The following is an 18,074-nucleotide window of genomic DNA, read 5'->3' as shown; positions in this document are numbered from 1 at the left end:
CATGTAACATTGTTGGACATTTCATTTGCTCGAAATGCATGACAAATAATGACTTGGTGCAGAAGGTCCCCGATTTAGAAGAGCGCATTAAGAATTTGATTTCTTTCTGAGAAATGGAGAGTTGGTTGGACTCGGTGTGTCCCAATGACTCCGTAGTGTCAAACTCAGCGTCAACACTTACAGGCCCCTGTACAGCTAATGAGAAGCAGGGTACCCAGACCACTCTCACAGCGACTGGGTTACTGTTCGGAGTAAGTCAAATAAAGCAAAGCCTAAGGCACGGGTTCCTAGTTCAGGTTCTCCCGTCCAAACCCAAAATAGATATTCGGCTCTAAGCACACACACATTTTCAGAACCGCTTGTCCCATACGGGGTCGCGGGGAACCAGAGCCTACCCGGTAACACAAGGCGTAAGGCCGGAGGGGGAGGGGACACACCCAGACGGGACGCCAGTCCGTCGCAAGGCACCCCAAGCAGGACTCAAACCCCAGACCCACCAGAGAGCAGGACCGTGGTCCAACCCACTGCGCCACTGCGCCACCGCACCCCCCCAGCTCTAAGCAATTCAACTAATAATAATAATAATAATAATAATAATAATAATAATAATAATAATAATAATAATAACGTGCTTATTTTAGGGGATTCGGCTATCTGAAATGTTAAGTTTCGGGGGCCTGGGAATCAAAGTGTAAAGGTGAAGTGTCTCCCATGGGCATGTGTGTCTGACATGGAGGCTCGTGCCTGTTCTCTGGCCGATAATGCTGTGTTGGCTATGATGGTGCATGTCGGTGGTAATGATATTCGTTACCAGCAGTCTGAGGTGTTAAAGAGCCGCTTTATTTCTGTGTGTAATAAAGCCAGAAGGAAATGTCGTAATCTAATAGTGTCTGGTCCTTTACCTAGACTCTTTATGGGGCACATAGTCTACTGTAGACTGTTGTCCTTTAACAGGTGTTTGGAGACGTGGTGCCACTCTAATTGTACATCATTTATTAATAACCGGGATGATTTCTGGGAAAGGCCCAGGTTTTTCACATATGATGGTGTCCACCCCAACTGGAGGGGTTTGTTTCTTTTGTCCCAGAACTTTGCCTGCAAGCTGCAGGACTGACTCATCCATGGGTCATCTCCTTAAGCAGCTGTGTGTATTGGTGGGTCTGTTACTCATTCTGGTACTAGTGGTTGTTTCTCATGTGATGGGGTTTCATGTGCCTTGTCCAGCGTGGGCCTCAAAACATCAAATAAAAGCATTAAGTGCAGCTAAAACATTCAAACCATTATAAGGCCACGGCGTTAAACTAGAATTAGTGATAACAATATTTGCACCAGAAACCTAAAATACATTAAAACAAACATTCTCAATTTACCACCGATGCCAAACTGTAATATAAAATGTTGTCTGTTAAATATTTCTTCACTAACAAGTAAAGCTGTTCTAGTAAACGACTTAATCTTAAGTTACAAGTCCGATCTATTCTTTCTTACTGAAACCTCGCTTAGTCAGTCTAATACAATTCCGCTAATAGAAGCTACTCCGGATGGATATAATTATTTGCATAAATCTCATTCTGTACGTCTTGGAGTTGGAGTCGGCATTATTTTCAATAATAGATTACAAATAACACAGAGAAATCATGATAATTTTACCTTGTTGGAAGTTCTACAGCTAAATTTCAAGTCAAAACCCAATATGATTATATTCTTTATCTACCGTCCACCTGGACAGTACTCTTCTTTTCTTGAAGAATTTAATTACTTTATAACCAATTTAGTCATTACTCGTGACAAAATAATCCTGATGGGTGATTTCAATATTCATATAGACGTGTCATCGGATACTCTCGCTAATAGTTTTACATCTCTCTTAAACTCCGTCAGTTTTACTTAAGTTGTTAACGGTCCTACTCATTCCCATAACCATACGCTCAATCTCGTCATAACCTACGGCATAGATGTTCATAATGTTGATATTATTCCTTTAAACAAGGCTATTTTTGATCATGATCACCTTTGATTTATACCTGCCAGTGCCGTCCGACCAGTGAGACCAAAATCATGCAGCCTATTGATGAAAATACTACTGATAAAATTGTTGATTATATTAGAAGCTCTGATTTTGGAACGAGCATAGATATTGATCAAATGGCTTTTGATTATAATTTGGTGGTGAAATTCGCCCTAGACTCTGTGGCTCCACCAAAAACTAAACTTATTGGAACTGTAAGAAACTCGCCATGGTTCAACGAATCAACTCGTGCAATAAAGTTAGAATGTCGTAAATTAGAGCGTAAATGGCTTTCAACTAAACGTTTATTATGTAACCTGGTCTGATTGTCTAAGAAAAAATATAAAAAAGCACTTTTTCAAGCCAGATCTGAATACTACACAAAGTTAATTGATGAAAATCAGAAGAACCCTCACTTCCTGTTTAATACCATCGCTTACTTAACAGGTAAACACAAAGATAAACAGTGTATTTCTGCTATATTTACTAATGATGAATTTAGGTTGTTTTTCAATAATAAATTAAAGAGTATCCACGAATCCATAGTGCCCTCTAGTTCGGTTTTAGCCAGCATAAGCACTTCTGACAATGATAATATTAGTTGGCCGCACCATCTCAGCAGCTTCGATATAATAAATGTAGAGGAAATTACTGTGCTAATCTGCTCTATGAAAGGTACTACCTGTCCTTTAGACCCAATCCCCACTAAATTACTGAAAGCCGCAGTTTCCATGCTTGTAGAACCTATTGTTAATATTGTTAATATGTCCTTACTAAATGGCTGTGTTCCAAAAGCTTTTAAAATCACCGTTATTAGACCCCTACTAAAGAAATTGGATCTGGATTGTAATAACCCATGTAATTATAGACCCATGTTTTAATCCAAAATTCTAGAAAAGATCGTAGCTTCCCAAATAGTAAAATATCTTAATCATCATAATATATTTGAAAAATTTCAGTCTGGTTTCCGAACTGGTCACAGCACTGAAACGGCGTTCACATGTGTTGTTAATGATATTATCATCTCTTCTGATGGTGGTCAGATCTCTATCCTTATGTTACTGGACTTGAGTCCTGTATTCGATATTATAGACCATAGTATCCAACTGAGTAGACTTGAAAACCTGGTTGGACTAAGAGGTACCGTTCTGAAGTGGTTTGACTTGTATTTAGCTAACTGTGAACAATTTGTACTGAAATCTGATGACTGCACCTCCTCCATCTCAACCGTGGTTCAGTATGGTGTGCCACAGGGCTCTGTGTTGGGGCCATTATTGTTCTCACTCTATATGTTTGGGTGACATTATTCACAAACACAATGTGAATTTCCATTCGTATGCTGATGACACACAGCTATATGTATGGTTTAAGCCTGATGATTTGTCACATGTGGTGTCTTTAGCTAATTGTTTTACCAGTATAAAATTATGGATGAGTAAAAATTTTTTATCTCTAAATGCCAGTAAAACAGAAGTACTTGTGGTGGGTGGTGATTCCAAAACTCTTGACACAATCACGCCAATCTTTACAACAAATGGTATTAGCTTCAAGCATGCAGATTGCGTCAAGGATTTGGGTGTCCTTTTGGATGGGAAGTTGTCATTTGTATCTCATGTAAATGCTTTGACTAAGTCATGCTTCCTTCAGTTAAGAAACATAGCTAAATTACGGTGAGTGCTGTGTAGACGAGATGTTGAGAAACTAGTTCATGGATTTGTTTCAAGTAGGCTGGACTACTGTAGTACTTTATTGTCGGGTTGTCCATACCAGACTGTGTCCAGGCTATAGTTGGTACAAAATGCTGCTGTGAGAATTGTCACTAGAACTAGGAAGTACAACCATATAACACCGGTATTTAAAACATTACACTGGCTTCCGGTTGCATTTAGAGTTGATTATAAAATCCTTCTTTTGACCTATAAGGCAGTACATGGCATTGCTCCAGCTTACCTTTGTGAGATTATTGATTCCTATATCCCAGGATGATATCTTCGTTCATTGGATGCAGGTTGCCTTAAAGTACCTGTGATCAATAAGACCTCAGTAGGAGGTCATGCCTTTAGTTATAGAGTACCTAAACTGTGGAATAGTCTACCAGTTACTGTCAGAAATTCCCTGTCTGTTTCTGTTTTCAAATCCAGAGTACAGACTTACATTTTGAGGTGGAATACCCGAGTGAACATGTAATTCCACTTGCCTTGGTTGTTTTTACCACCTTTACAAAAATGCATATTAAATTGACTTAAGTTACATATTACTAACTCTGTTCTTTCTTCTTGTTGAGCATTGCCTCGCTACATAAGACTTGAGGAGGCCAGCCGGTGGTGACAGACGAATCCCATGCTGACTAAAGATGACGACCAACTGCCGTGATGGACCACACGTATCATGCTGAGCTGGAGATTCAAGATACCATATAGCAACAATATCATTACAGGCACTCCTCACACCTAACAACCAAGTTTCGTTCCTACGACTAAGTCGTTAAGCGTATTTGGTCGATAAGCGAGAAGCCATCCCTTACCGATATTTCAAGCATACTATATGCATACATACATAATGCTTGACCGAGGATATAGAGCAGTTGATGAACTAACCCTCAAATAAAGCTTGCATCATCCATGCCTTGTTATTTGCACGATGGTAAACGGGCAGCGTGTACTTACTATAACCTGCTTCAATGCACGTGGGTTCTCAGAGTGATAGATGAGGAAAGGCTTTAACTTGAACCCAGCAACATTTCTTCCAATTGTTTTAGCTTCGGGGGCGCGGTGGCGCAGTGGGTTGGACTGGGTCCTGCTCTTCTGTGGGTCTGTGGTTTGAGTCCTGCTTGGGGTGCCTTGCGATGGACTGGTGTCCTATCCTGGGTGTGTCCCCTCCCCCTCTGGCCTTATGCCCTGTGTTACCGGGTTGGCTCCGTGACCCCGTATGGGACAAGCGGTTCTGAAAGTGTGTGTGTGGTTAATAATTAAAGAAACTATGGCCATGGGCGGGGGTGCAGTGGCGTGGTGGTGCAATGGGCTTAGCCAGGGCCCATTGTGTAGCGGGTCTAGGGTTGAGTCCTGCTTGGGGTAACTTGCAACAGACTGGCATCCCATCTGGACTGTGCCCCCCAGCCCTGCTCCCTACACCCTGCATTGCTGAGTTAGGCTCCAGCTTGCCGCAACCCTGCCTGGGACAAGTGGTTGTACACATTGTGTGTGTCGCCATATAGTCACAAATCCTTATATTTTACAGTTCATTGCAAACTCTGCACTGCTGTAGGTATGAATGTCATGTTCACTCACACTTAAGTTTAGCAGTTAAAGTATTTCCTAAGCTCGCCTGTTCCATGGATACTGTGTGGGAGCTCCAGGTTTCCAAGGAAAGGGTTCTCCACCAAAGTATTCCAGAATGCATGATATTAATAGAGGGGTGGTTTAATTACTCTTACTACAGATACTTCATGGTGAGTCATTCCCCCAGAAGGATCCGAGTGCTAAAGACAATCAGTCAATAGCAGATCAAGAATCCCAAGCCCTTAGGCAGCTGGGGAGATGGTCTCTATTTGCACTGCTGCATCATCCCCTTTCCATCAGACTCTCAGTTAGAATCACCAATGATGCATGAGAGGTAACAATCAGGGAGAAAGTCTCAAATATGAAAATGTTATTTTTCTGGGAGGAGGTGCGATGGTGCAGCGGGCTTGGCCGGGTCTTGCTACAAGATGGGTCTGAGGTTTGAGTCCTGCTTGGAGTGTCTCGCGGCAGACTGGTGTCCTGTCCAGAGTGTGTCCCCTCCCCCTTGGACCTTGCGCCCTGTGTTACCGGGTATGCTCCGGTTCACCGTGACCCCGCTCGGGACAAGTGGTTTCAGACAGCGTGCATGTGTGTATTTCTCTGGGCAACAGTTTCCATCTCCCTTACATTACATTTGTGCATTTGCGAGATACTTTTCTCCAAAGTAACACGCTGCTGAGAGTCAGTGAAAGTGCATATCACAACAGACAGGGGGTACTATTAATTTCTTTACACATTTATTTAAATATACACACACAACTAGCTTGCACCATATCACTGTTGCCATAGTGCGATTTTTCTAGTACTGTACGTAGATTCACACATTAGGCACAACCTTTTTTCAAAGTTACATACAGCACAGAGTAAACAAGTGCACCCCATAACAGAGGTTTTAGGTGATTAGATGATTACGGAAGCACAGTTCAGCTAGTGCACGTATTCCAGCAGTTGATTACTGAACTGACACACAAAGAGGAAAATAGGGAGATAAAAACATGTGGTGATGGAATAACTTACAAATTTTTAGGAGCTCAGGAGGAAAATGCACACAAAAGAGATGGCTTCGAGAGGGAGCCAGCAGCTCTGAGGAATAGAGGGAGCTCATTTTACTACATCAGAGCCAAGACTGAGAACTGATAGGCTTTGGATTTTGGACCTTTGTAAGGAGAACAAGCAGTAGGCCACAGGGAAGAGTAGCCTCAAAATTCCTCACAGTCACTTGGCATTTAAGGACCCTTTCAGTTTATTGTACTAAATCAAATGTTGCTGGGCTGGACTGTGTATGAAAAACCAGATAGTGGGAGAGCAAATAAAGAATGATCACTATTAGAAACTTGTGGTCTTTAGAGTGCTTATGTAACAAATCTCACAGTAATGCCCTCTGCAGGATGTATTATAACAATGTTAATTCCACTTTGTTAGTAAAATATATCAAGTATTTGCACTAAGCTTGTTCAGAGAGCACCTGTATGTTGAAAACAAATGCGTACTTTGGAAAATTCAAATTTTCCACTGATGAAGATTTTGGGTGAGTGCAAAAGTACGTTGCACCCAGCAATCCTGGGAAAGACCCCTGACTGATGATACCCTGAGCAGGAGAAGTGATTCAGGAAAGCAAGTGAGTGATATCAAATCTACATTATGAAGGAATGGTGCAACAAAGAATGCAAAGCAACCAAGAAGAATCAAGTACAAATTTAATTTCCCCATGGGGATCCAGTATGTGAATTCAGAGTACAAGAATCACAATGCTAACTGGCTAGAAAGTTTAACAAAGCAAAACAAAGCCACAGGCAAAAACAGATAGAATTTCTCTGCCTAAGTAAGTGTCAGGACAGCCCAGGTCTAGCACTTTGTATTGCCCTGATTGTAGTAACTAACAAGTTACATGTTTATTAACACCTTTTCAGAGATGGTCTCTACATTTGTTTTTATTGCTTTGACCAAATTTTAAAAGTCTTCAAACATAATTCCTTAAAAGGCAGTTGAATTTCTGCACATAAGTCAACAATAGCATCCCTGAATGTAATACTAAAGATCATTAAAAAGAGAACTAGGAAACAAAAAAAAAAAAAAAAAAAATCTATTTCAAACAAGTTTAAAAAAATAATTTCAGTTTGTTGATTCTGATTTTGTTCTCACAATCAGTCTCCTCCAGCAAAATGTATGGCTCTGTGGGTAAGACCCAAACAGCATCTGTCACCCAGACCCTCAAACATCTCCCCCCTCCCATTTCAGGGATGGTTTGGCTCAGCACAGAAAGTCTTTAGAACCCCCCCTCCACCACCACCTACTCCACAGCAACCCAAGCAAACTTAGTCACGATCATCATATAAATGAGAAACAAGCAGCTCTTCTCCCTATCAGCTGTCCTGATAATCTTTGACCAGCAGAACTGTGTGCTGCCCTCCACTGGACACAGACAGAACTTTGCGGTTCTGCAGCTGCTTGCCGGTCATTTCCACTGGGCTCCACTCATCATCTTCCTCCCCTGTGCCAAGCTGCAGGTTGGTCCCCATGCCCCAAGCATATGCTGACCCTTCAAACACACAGATGGGTCACTTAGCATTGCACTGTGAAAAATAGTCACTGGTTGCTTGAGAAACTAGAACAGTCGCTTTGGAGAGAAGCATCAGCTAAATGAAGTAATGCAGCAGTTCTGAATTCTTGATTTCTTAAAGAAAGATTTCTACACAAAAATCCACCAGCAACTTCAGTCTGCATTAATGCACCAAAATGAGCCCTACTTGATAGAGCACTAGAGATGAGCAAGTACCTTAGGAGTGTGATATCAACTATGTACTTTTACACAAGTATGCGTGGAGTTATAGTGAAGACTGCAAGGCTTCTAACAACTTTTATGATTCAGAGTTCAACCCATAGGATTGAGTTTGCAGTTATTTCAACATCTGACAAGGACAGAGCACATGATTTCGTAACCGGTGATTAAGTAATGGCTTATAACTGAAATTTACAGACATGACTGCTGTGACATAGGACATCAACCTGCAACCCCTGGGTTACAAATGCAGTAAATGCCAGACATTGGCTCTCACCTTGCTTAGTGACAGCATAGCTGACCGATGCACCACAGGCCACAGACTGTACCCCGTCCATGCCGGAGATTCGTGTGGGTTCACTCTTTTCTTCTGTTCCTTGCCCCAGACCCAGCCGTCCGTACTCTGCCCGACCCAGGCTGTACACCTGGCCTGGGTTGAAAATATAATTCTTCAATCATACCATATGCAGTGTTGTAGTCTGAAAATCACATTAAGGGTACACAAGTTCTGACCATGCTTTTTAAGCTTTAAATACCTGTAAATCTAATATAAGGAACCAGTTTGGCATGTGTACCAGGCAGCAGGAGAGGGTGGGGTGGCGCGTGGCATCGCAACCCCTCGCAACAAACTGGCTCTTGGCACGTGGAATGTAACCTCACTGGGGGGGAAGGAGCTGGAACTGGTGCAGGAGGTTGAGAGATACCAACCACATATAGCTGTGCTCACCTCCACTCACAGTGTTGGCTCTGGAACCAAACTCCTCGAAAGGGGGTGGTCTCTCTCCTATTCAGGAGTTGCACAGGGTGAAAGGCACCAGGCGGGTGTAGGGATAGTCACAAGCCCCTGGCTGGCTGCCATATAGTTGGAGTTTATCGAGGTGCACAAGACGGTCGCCTCAATAGGACTTAAGGTCACAGAGAGGAAAACTTTGACTGTTGTGTGTGCTTATGCACCAAACAGCAGTTCAGAGTATTCAACCTTGCTGGAGAGGGTGAATGCGGTTCTAGACAGGGTCCCACCTACAGACTCCATAGTCCTGCTGGGGGACTTCAACGCTCACGTTGGCAATGACCGGGAAATCTGGCAGGGGGGTGATTGGGAAGAATGGCCTGCCCAATCTGAACCTGAATGGTGAAATGTTATTGGACTTCTGTGCTTGTCATGGTTTGTCCATAACAAACACCATGTTTGAACAGGCTCATAAGTGTACTTGGTACCAGAGCTCCTTCAGCCAAAGGTCAATGATCAACTTCGCAGTCGTTTCATCTGACTTGAGGCCACATGTTCTGGACAGTCAGGTAAAGAGAGGTGCTGAGCTATTAACCAGTCCATGAGTTGGATCAGATGGCGGGGAAAACTGATGGACAGACCCAGTAGGCCCGGATGTTTAATGAGGGTGTGTTGGGAACAAATGTCGGAGGACCTTGCCCAGAATGATTTTAACTCGCACCTCTGGGAGAGCTTTGCCCATGTCCCGGGGGAGGTAGGGGACATGGAATCTGAATGGACCCTATTCAAAACCTCCATTGTGGAAGCAGCCAGGCACAGCTGTGGCCAAAAGCTTGTCGGTGCCAGCCATGGCGGCAACCCAAGAACCCGCTGGCGGACACTGCTGGTGAGGAAAGCCGCCAAACTGAAAGAGGCAGTCTTTAGGGCCTGTTTGGCTCTGGGGACTCCAGACTCAGCAGACAGGTACTGGCATCCAAAAAAGACAGCAGCAGAAGCAAAATCCAGGGCATGCGAGGAGTTTGGAGAGGTTATGGAAAATGACTATTGGTCGGTCTCAAAGAGGTTCTGGAGAACCATCAGGCAGCTCAGGAGGGGTCGGAGGAGCTTCGCTCAGGCTGTGCTCCGCAAAAGTGGAGAAACTCTGACCTCTGATGAGGGCATTGTCGGGAGGTGAAAGGAGCACTCTTAAACCCGAGAGATATGCCTTCCTTACAGGAGTCAGGGCCAGAGGCTTCCGGGCTGTCAGAGTCCATTTCCCTGGTGGAAGTCACTGAGGTACTTGGGAAGTTCCATGGTGGCAAAGCACCGGGGGGGATGGATGAGATTCACCCGGAAGTGCTTAAGGCCCTGGATGTTGTAGGGCTGTTATGGCTGACACACCTCTGCAATGTTGCTTGGAGCTCGGGGACAACGCTTTTGGATTGGCAAATTGGGGTGGTGGTCCATATCTTTAAGAAAGGGGACGGGAGTGTGTGTGCCAAATATTGGGGTATCACACTTCTTAGCCTCCCTGGGAAAGTCTATGCCAGGGTGCTGGAAAGGAGGCTCCAGGCGATAGTTGAACCTCATATTGAAGAGGAACAATGCAGATTCTGTCCTGGCTGTGGAACAGCAGACCAGCTTTTTACCCTTTCACAGATAACTGAAGGGGCATGGGAGTTCGCTAATCCAGTCTATGTGTGTTTCCTGGACTTAGAGAAGGCCTATGACTGTGTTCCCCGGGAAATTCTGTGGAAGGTGCTTAGAGAGTATGGGGTACCAGGGCCAATACTGTGGGCAATTAGGTCTTTGTACACACGGAGCAAAAGCTGTGTCCGCATACTCAGCAATTAAGTCAAGCCCGTTCAATGTGGGTGTTGGACTCCGCCAAGGTTGTGCCTTGTCCCCACTCCTGTTTGTGGTCTTCATGGACAGGATATCAAGGCGCAGTCAAGGCCAAAGAGGGCATTCTATGTTTTAGTCTGAAAGTGACATCTCTGCTTTTTGCAGATGATGTCCTTTTGGCACTGTCACATGGTTGCCTCCAAGACGCACTGGAACGGTTTGCAGCAGAGTGTGAAGCGGTTGGGATGAGGATCAGCACCTCAAAGTCTGAGTCCATGGTTCTCTCATGGAAAAGGATGGCATGCCCCCCCCCAAGTAAGGGTAGAGAATTTGCCCCAGGTGGAGGAGTTTAAGTATCTTGGGGTCCCATTCACGAGTGAGGGGAGAAGGGAGCGTGGGATCGGCCGCAGACTGGAAGCAGCAGCAGCAATGCGGTCGCTGTACCGGACTGTAGCGGTGAAGGGGGAGCTGAGTCATAAGGCAAAGCTCTCCATTTACTGGTCAATCTACATCCCTACCCTCACCTATGGTCATGAACTTTGGGTAATGGCCAAAATAATAAGATCGCGGCTACACGTGGCTGAAAATAGTTTTCCCCGCAGGGTGTTGGGACTCACTCTCCATGATAGGGTGAGGAGATTGGACATCTGGGAGGAGCTCAGAGTAGAGCCACTACTCCACCACATTGAGAGGAGCCAGTTAAAGTGGTTTGGACATCTGATAAGGATACCCCCTGGGCACCTCCTTTTGGAGGTATACCAGGCACGGTCAACTGGGACAAGGCCCCGAGGTCAGCCCAGGACCCGCTGAAGGGATTATATCTCACAGTTGGCCTGGGCACGACTGGGGACCGCCCAGGCTGAGCTGGAGGAAGTTGCAGGGGACAGGGGCAGCTGGGCCTCTCTGCTCTCCCTATTGCCAAGAAAATGGATGGAACCAGTGTTTTTATAATAAAATATAAAGAGTCTAAAGCGCAAATATTAATTTAAGACCAAACCTCTCCCCACCAAAGTCACATGGCTGTCAAGCAGTTTTCAAAATCCAGGCCAGTACATACAGCATGTGGAGGGAGCACTTGTACTGTCAATGTACTGTACACCCCTACACAGACTCACCTTCAGAGTCTAGGCAAACCGTGTGGTGTTGGCCCCCTGAAAAGCCCACCCAGGAGGTTGTGGAGTTCTTAAAAGCTGTGAGCTTAATGGGAGCAAAGCAAGTTGTAGTGGCAGCAGTTCCTGAAAAGACAGACAAAAGTATACTTACAGGTGAAGTAGGGAGTACCCAAGGTGTCCTGCCCCTCCAATATCATTACCTGCTGAAATCATGAGAACAAACTTTTGAGTGCAGTGTACCCTTCTACTGTCATCCTTATCTTAGTCACACCTGCTTGAGAAAGTCTTTAACATTAATGCAGTAGAGCGTAATAAACAGCACAATTTCAGAATCACCAATATGTTCTCAGGAGCTGTCTCTGACCAGCACCAGCCTCTGAAGAGGACTATTAAAAGGATTAATGTGACACTGATATTCACACTGGTCAGCAAAAGGTGTCATCTGAAAGTTGTAAATCAAACTTATTTCAGTAAATATTGTGCATACATCCATTTCATGTGCTGTTCCATTAATCTTGAATAAATTATGTTTTAGTGCCATCTCTCCTGCCAAGTTTTCCATCGATGTGGCAAAGCTCACTGCATTATGACATCAATGCTTCTGCCTTTCAGTTTCACTTTGGTTTTTTAGGAGACAGAGCAGACTTGGTGTGGCCAGGTGAATAGAGGGTGTGGTATCTCAGGAATGTTCTTCCCCCACAGAGAGTAAAGAAACAAACAGATGATTGGTTCTGCACCTTGAAAATATTCATCTAGAGACATATCAATTGAAGTTTAAAAAAAAAAAAAAGAAAAAACCTTAAGTTATTTATACTGTACTTATTATATTTGATTTGTGGTTTTTACAAACCATTTGTGAGGGACTACAGTCTACACCCAGTTCAGACAAACACCACTTGACACTTTCAACCCAAGCACCATACAGCGTTAAGCTACCTTAAGCCTTAAGCTACAACGATTCACTCACTCACACAGGGGCATCATTTTTACTGGGGCAACTTACAGTAAGTATTTTGCTCAAGGGTACTACAACAGTAGGTAGGATTTGAACCTGTGACTTAAGAGCCCAAAGCTGACAGCTCTAACCACTATGCCACCTGTTGCCCCAAGGTGGGCACATCCTGTTCTCTGTGACTCACAGTAGATAAGTTTTCTTTACTCAGAACACCCGGATAAAAAAGATGACAACCAGAAACTACATGGATGGACTCAATTATATCAACAATGGACACAACCCTTTCAAGCCTAAGGACACAAATGGTGGACAAAACATTCTGGAAGCACTCAATGTGGTTACCAAAAGTCAAAATGCACTCAGTGACACTAAGTGGTGGCCACTTGGCCACCAAATTTTTGCCTCCATCCTTGATGACTAATTGAGAGACACAAACTCTAGTGCACACTTGCTAAACTTGTGTAATGACAGGTGGGGGTTCACCACGCAAACTCCTGTGTGGTACAGGCACAAAATAAGTAGGAGCGCAATTATTACTAATTTGAGATAATACCTCTGCAAGGGGAACTCACCTAATTGGTGGTAGTTGGAGAGTCCAAAGCCGTAAACATGCCCCTCTCTAGACACAGCAAAGGTGAAATATGCACCGCAGAAGACATCAGTAAAACGCACTTTACCTCGTGACCGAACTGGGACCATCTGAGGTACCAGCAACCGCTCTGCAATCACACAGAAACACAGGAATGTTTAGAATTAACAGAAACTCATGTTTATCACAGCACATGCTCAATGTCAGTATAACAAAATAGTCCAGGAAATACTAGAAATTTACTTATTTTTACAACAGCCTTATTAAGCTGTAGGTGAAACATATTGCCCAGGGTCCAAACATTCAAGTGAGACTCAGATAGGAAGATGACAAAACCAAAACTTCATTAATATTTAGAGCCAATTCAGGTGTTAGAATACGAGAGACAGGAGTCACAGTAGCCAGTGAAAGAAGGGCTACAGACGTGAAATCTTACCCAGACCTTTCCGCCCACCCCTGTTGGCAAAGCGCTCTGGTACCCTTCCAAGCTGCCCTTGGTCCCCACAGCCCGAGCTATACAAATCTCCGCTCAGCGTCAGGATCATCAGGTGGTCATTGCCTAGGGTGGTGGAGCTAGAAGTGAGCAGAAGCTACAGGAGACACACTACAACCACACTTCACGGTCATTCAACCTTCATCGCACCTGAAGCTATTTTAACCACAGGTTCCACCAAGGGAACCTTTACAGGTAAAGTGCACTTTTTCATGGGTTCCAGTAGACCAATCACTCCATTGTTGTCCTAAAAACAAAGAGCAAAAACATGACCCGTCATGAATTTGTCAACTTTTTTCACATATCCTTCTCATGTCAGCTCCTGCAGACAAATATTACTCTTGAAATAACAGCACTTGCTTGACAGTGGATGATATTTGGAACTCCATCCATGATATTTCTGAGTACAAGAATGAGGTTCAGCTGTTCCACTCTGCTGCATGGGTGGAGTTCCCACATCGGTGCGTCTCACTCACCCTGAAAGAACCCCAGACGTAGACAGCCCCCTCCTCAGTGAGGGCTGCCGTGTGACTGTCACCTGCTGACACCTGGACCACTTTCTCTGCAAGCTCCACCTTCCCGGGTCTCATCTCAGAACCCTCTTCCATCGTGTCACGGCCCAGAGCCCCTTCATCATTGCAGCCAAACGTGTAAACCTGGTGGTGGGGCAGGGGCAAATTCAGTTACCCAACGACACTGAAGCGAGAGCAGCATTAGGCACCATGGACACCACACAGAAGATAAAGTGAAGGTAAAGAAACTGGACATATAATCACATGACTGCAGGGTTACTGCCTAAGATGTTTTTAATCTGTACTGTTTCAGTATCCAGCTGAATGTATAAGCAAATATATTTTCTGTTTTACAAACAATACTACCTAAAAATTAAAGTCAGCGCAATGTACAATTGTGAATACGAACCCTATTACACAGGAAAGTACTGTTACTAGACTACAAAGCATTGGGATGCACACTCTGTTTAGCACAGAAAACATGAAAGTGAAGAACAAAACCTCAGTGAAGCAGCCCATGGTGGGCTCCAGCCCAGCTACTCACGTTGCCCGAGTCACTAAGGCACACAGTGTGCATGCCTCCCGCCACGGCCTGCACCACTGGCTCTGGGAAGGTCACCAGAGCTGGTTTCTTCCTCTCCATCACATCCTCGCCCAGACCCAGCTGTCCCACGTCCCCCTGGCCCAGGACAAGCACCAGTCCTTTCTCTGTGCCATGACTACTGTGGGTCACTGGGGAAGGTGACAGACAAGCAGTGAGGGCAAGTGAAAGACTGACAAGAAATACACAAAGCATTAATTTTTGTCACATATTCAACATGTAATGTGGGATCAGATTTGATAAGTTTTACCCATCAATAGGGAGCATGATCAAAACATTTTTTCATTTTTCTTTTACATATGTGAACAAAGTCCACTTCACATTCCAAAAAATTCACTTATGTACATCCATTGCAAATTTTATGGACTGAAGTATGAGGCTTAAAATATGGATATGATGTAGACTGTAACCCTGCAGGCTATTCAGCAGAAAGTCTGAAGCATTCTTTCTTTTGTGGTACACCTGATTAAGGTACACACCCTGAAAGGATACAGTAACAATACTTTGTGGCAAAAATCTGTAAATTACTGTGAAATTCAATACCTATCATTGGAAGTTACCTTCAGTAAAATATCAGTTTACATTTATTGGCTTGGCTGTTGCTTTCCTCCAAATCAGAGGAAACCATATCTGTTTTCAGCAACAGTAAAAGGTTTCAAATATATTGAAATACATGAAATAACTTCGGTTAGGTTGTAACCTATCGTTCTGACACTTGAAACAAATGGAAGTACTGACAAAAAAGAACAAAGTGAACAGAAGACAGCTTCTCAGTAAGGAAGAACAGCCAAAGAACTGGAAGAGACCACCCAGGCACAAGTTCACCTTTCACTTTCTTGGGGGCCTTGGAGTCCTCCGTTGGACTCGGTCTCTTCCCAGCTTTCTTCCCAGGCATTTTAACTCCCAATACTGCAAATTTATCACAAATATGACGGCTTCAACAACAGTTGTTCATCTTTTCACCCCGTCCCCGGATAACACTGACTGAAGTGAAGAGCTACAAAGAAACACATACACACACAGTGGACTCTTGTCTTGACTAGCAGACTTTCCGAGTTCCACTGGCACTATACAATCACGTCCGAATCTTAGCTCTGAACTCAAAGAAGAACCAGAACACCGGCTCTAATCTAGATAAGACTGCAAACATCACCGCAGCCGGTTCACAAACTCCACACAACCCGCGCGAAAAAAAACAAGTCAGCCCAAAATTTGCGACATATCAACAAGAGATAACTGTGGTACGGTTAACGGGGGGAAAATCGTATGTTTCGAAGGAGTTCAGGATACATTCTTGCCTAGAATCGAGGAAAAAGATCGCTCTGAAGTAGATGCTGCTCAAGCGCGCCGACTCCGTGTACGTGTGCGTGCGCGTGCGCTCCCTCCGTCTCAGAAAATACGCGTCACGGCGCCGTGACAGCTGATTGGTGAGTTTCGGAAGCGCGCGGGGAGCCATCAGTGACTGAAGCCGAAGGGGAAGGGAAACAGGGAGTAGGCGGTGCTCGGACCGAATCAGGCCGCGATCACTCTACTCATTCAGTGGGCTTTTGTGTGTGCGAACACGTGTGGTTGTAGGTTCGCAGCTGCGTTAAGACAAAAGACTCCCCTTAAACGCTGAAAAGACCTCATTCAGGAACCGCTAGCTGCCAGTGACAGTGAAACGTATGAACATAACCGCACAAGATACCAACAACAACACAATTAATAATTACACGTTGCTTTGTGTCCGAAAAGGGCGGACTGACGGACATGTATGATGTATCAACGCCTAAGATAATATATTCAACTGTTACTTTAAACGAAATACACTGAGGGGGTGACCCGGGCCGGTGGAGGGACTAAGATCATCCTTGAACTTCGGGGCTTCGTGTTTTTTCTCGTTAGGTTGTGTTTTAAAAGTTGTGACAGTTTAGCATAGTGTGCTACTGTTAGTAGTTGTGCCTGTCCGAGTTGCTGGGTGGTTAATTTTCCTCATGTTTTAGCGATCATTGTTTTACCACCAACTGTAAGTTACTGCTCTGACCCGCTCCTGTTCAGTATCGCTCAACTGAAATACTAACGTAATTGCGCATAAATCCAAACGTAATCTTATTTGGCTTAACCAACGACAGTTTTATATACAGACAGTCTCCGGGTTACGAACGTCCGACTTACGTACAACCCGTAGTTGCAAACCACCCCTGTAAAGCCTATTAAAAATTCAAGTTACATAGAATGGTTCATAATAATACGCTACTTTGCAACGTGCATCAGAAATTGGGCACGTCTACAGTGGTTTGTTGGCTCGTGGGTGTGTGGGCCCTGGGTAGGACAAGGACCACGTTGCTGTTAACAGTGTCTTGTGTGTTACTGTTTTTGGCTTTATTTTTTTTGTTTTTACCCTTGTAACCGTAGCACCAAAGCATAAATGTGATGCAAGTGATGGTGATGCATCAAAGAAAAGGAAACAATCACGAAAAAAACTAAAGTGGAAATAATAGCACGATCGGAAAAAGGTGAAACGCCAACAAACATTTGGAAAAGCGTCAGGCTACAGTTGGAAAAATTTTTAAAGGGCAAGGGAAAAATAATGGAGCATGTAAAATGCTCTGTCCTGATGAAATCTACAATTATCCAATTTACATACAAATTTGACTTAAAGACACACTTAGTAACGGATCTCACTCATAATTTGGGGACTGCCTGTATAACTATAATGTACAGTAACACGCTTGCCCCCTGGGTGCACAGTTCTGTTGGTATTCCCCCTGAAATAAAAGTGTTCCTGAACTGTGCCTAGAGGAATGACTAACTCCAGCCAAGTTGCTAAATATGCAATAAAAGTCGCACCTCTACTCACCAAATATATAATAGAGGTACAAATCTGCCATGCACTATGAAAATATATATTCTTAACTGATAATAAAATTAACAAGTAATGATAAAAGAGATGAGGGGGAAAAAAGGGACCATCAGAAAATTAATATAATTCATTTGTATTATAGCGCATTATTCACAAGGGCGCTGTTTGTTGTAAGAGCAGTCATTTGAAACTTTTCTATACCATTCATTTACATTTTCATTAAATTATTCCTGTTAAAGGGGGTGCGGTGGCGCAGTGGGTTGGACCACGGTCCTGCTGTCCAGTGGGTCTGGGGTTCGAGTCCCGCTTGGGGTGCCTTGTGACGGACTGGCGTCCCGTCCTGGGTGTGTC

General features: G+C 44.1%; 1 protein-coding gene across 1 annotated transcript; it reads right to left on the bottom strand.

Moving 5' to 3' along the window:
- Window positions 1-7,001: 7,001 nt before the first annotated feature.
- Window positions 7,002-16,258, bottom strand: rcc1 (regulator of chromosome condensation 1). The gene is made up of 10 exons (XM_018754530.1): window positions 16,180-16,258; window positions 15,707-15,790; window positions 14,825-15,012; window positions 14,245-14,424; window positions 13,919-14,015; window positions 13,712-13,834; window positions 13,259-13,405; window positions 11,735-11,854; window positions 8,343-8,495; window positions 7,002-7,825 (listed from the first exon to the last, which is right to left on the bottom strand). The coding sequence occupies exons 2-10, from the start codon at window positions 15,774-15,776 to the stop codon at window positions 7,650-7,652; spliced, it is 1,254 nt and encodes a 417-aa protein (XP_018610046.1). The 5' UTR covers window positions 15,777-15,790; window positions 16,180-16,258; the 3' UTR covers window positions 7,002-7,649.
- Between the last annotated feature and the right edge of the window lie 1,816 nt (window positions 16,259-18,074).

This window comes from Scleropages formosus, chromosome 8 (genome assembly GCF_900964775.1).
Source record: "Scleropages formosus chromosome 8, fSclFor1.1, whole genome shotgun sequence".
In the NCBI taxonomy this organism is placed as follows: domain Eukaryota; kingdom Metazoa; phylum Chordata; class Actinopteri; order Osteoglossiformes; family Osteoglossidae; genus Scleropages; species Scleropages formosus.
This window is presented reverse-complemented; position numbering and strand designations above follow the sequence as displayed.

Coding starts and splice junctions, on each gene's coding strand:
- rcc1 (XM_018754530.1), bottom strand. CDS start 15,776: ATGCCTGGGAAGAAAGCTGGGAAGAGACCGAGTCCAACGGAGGACTCC. Junction 15,013..15,706: donor GGCCCCCAAGAAAGTGAAAG/GTGAACTTGTGC, acceptor CACCTTCCCCAG/TGACCCACAGTAGTCATGGC. Junction 7,826..8,342: donor CTATGCTGTCACTAAGCAAG/GTGAGAGCCAAT, acceptor GTGTGTTTGAAG/GGTCAGCATATGCTTGGGGC.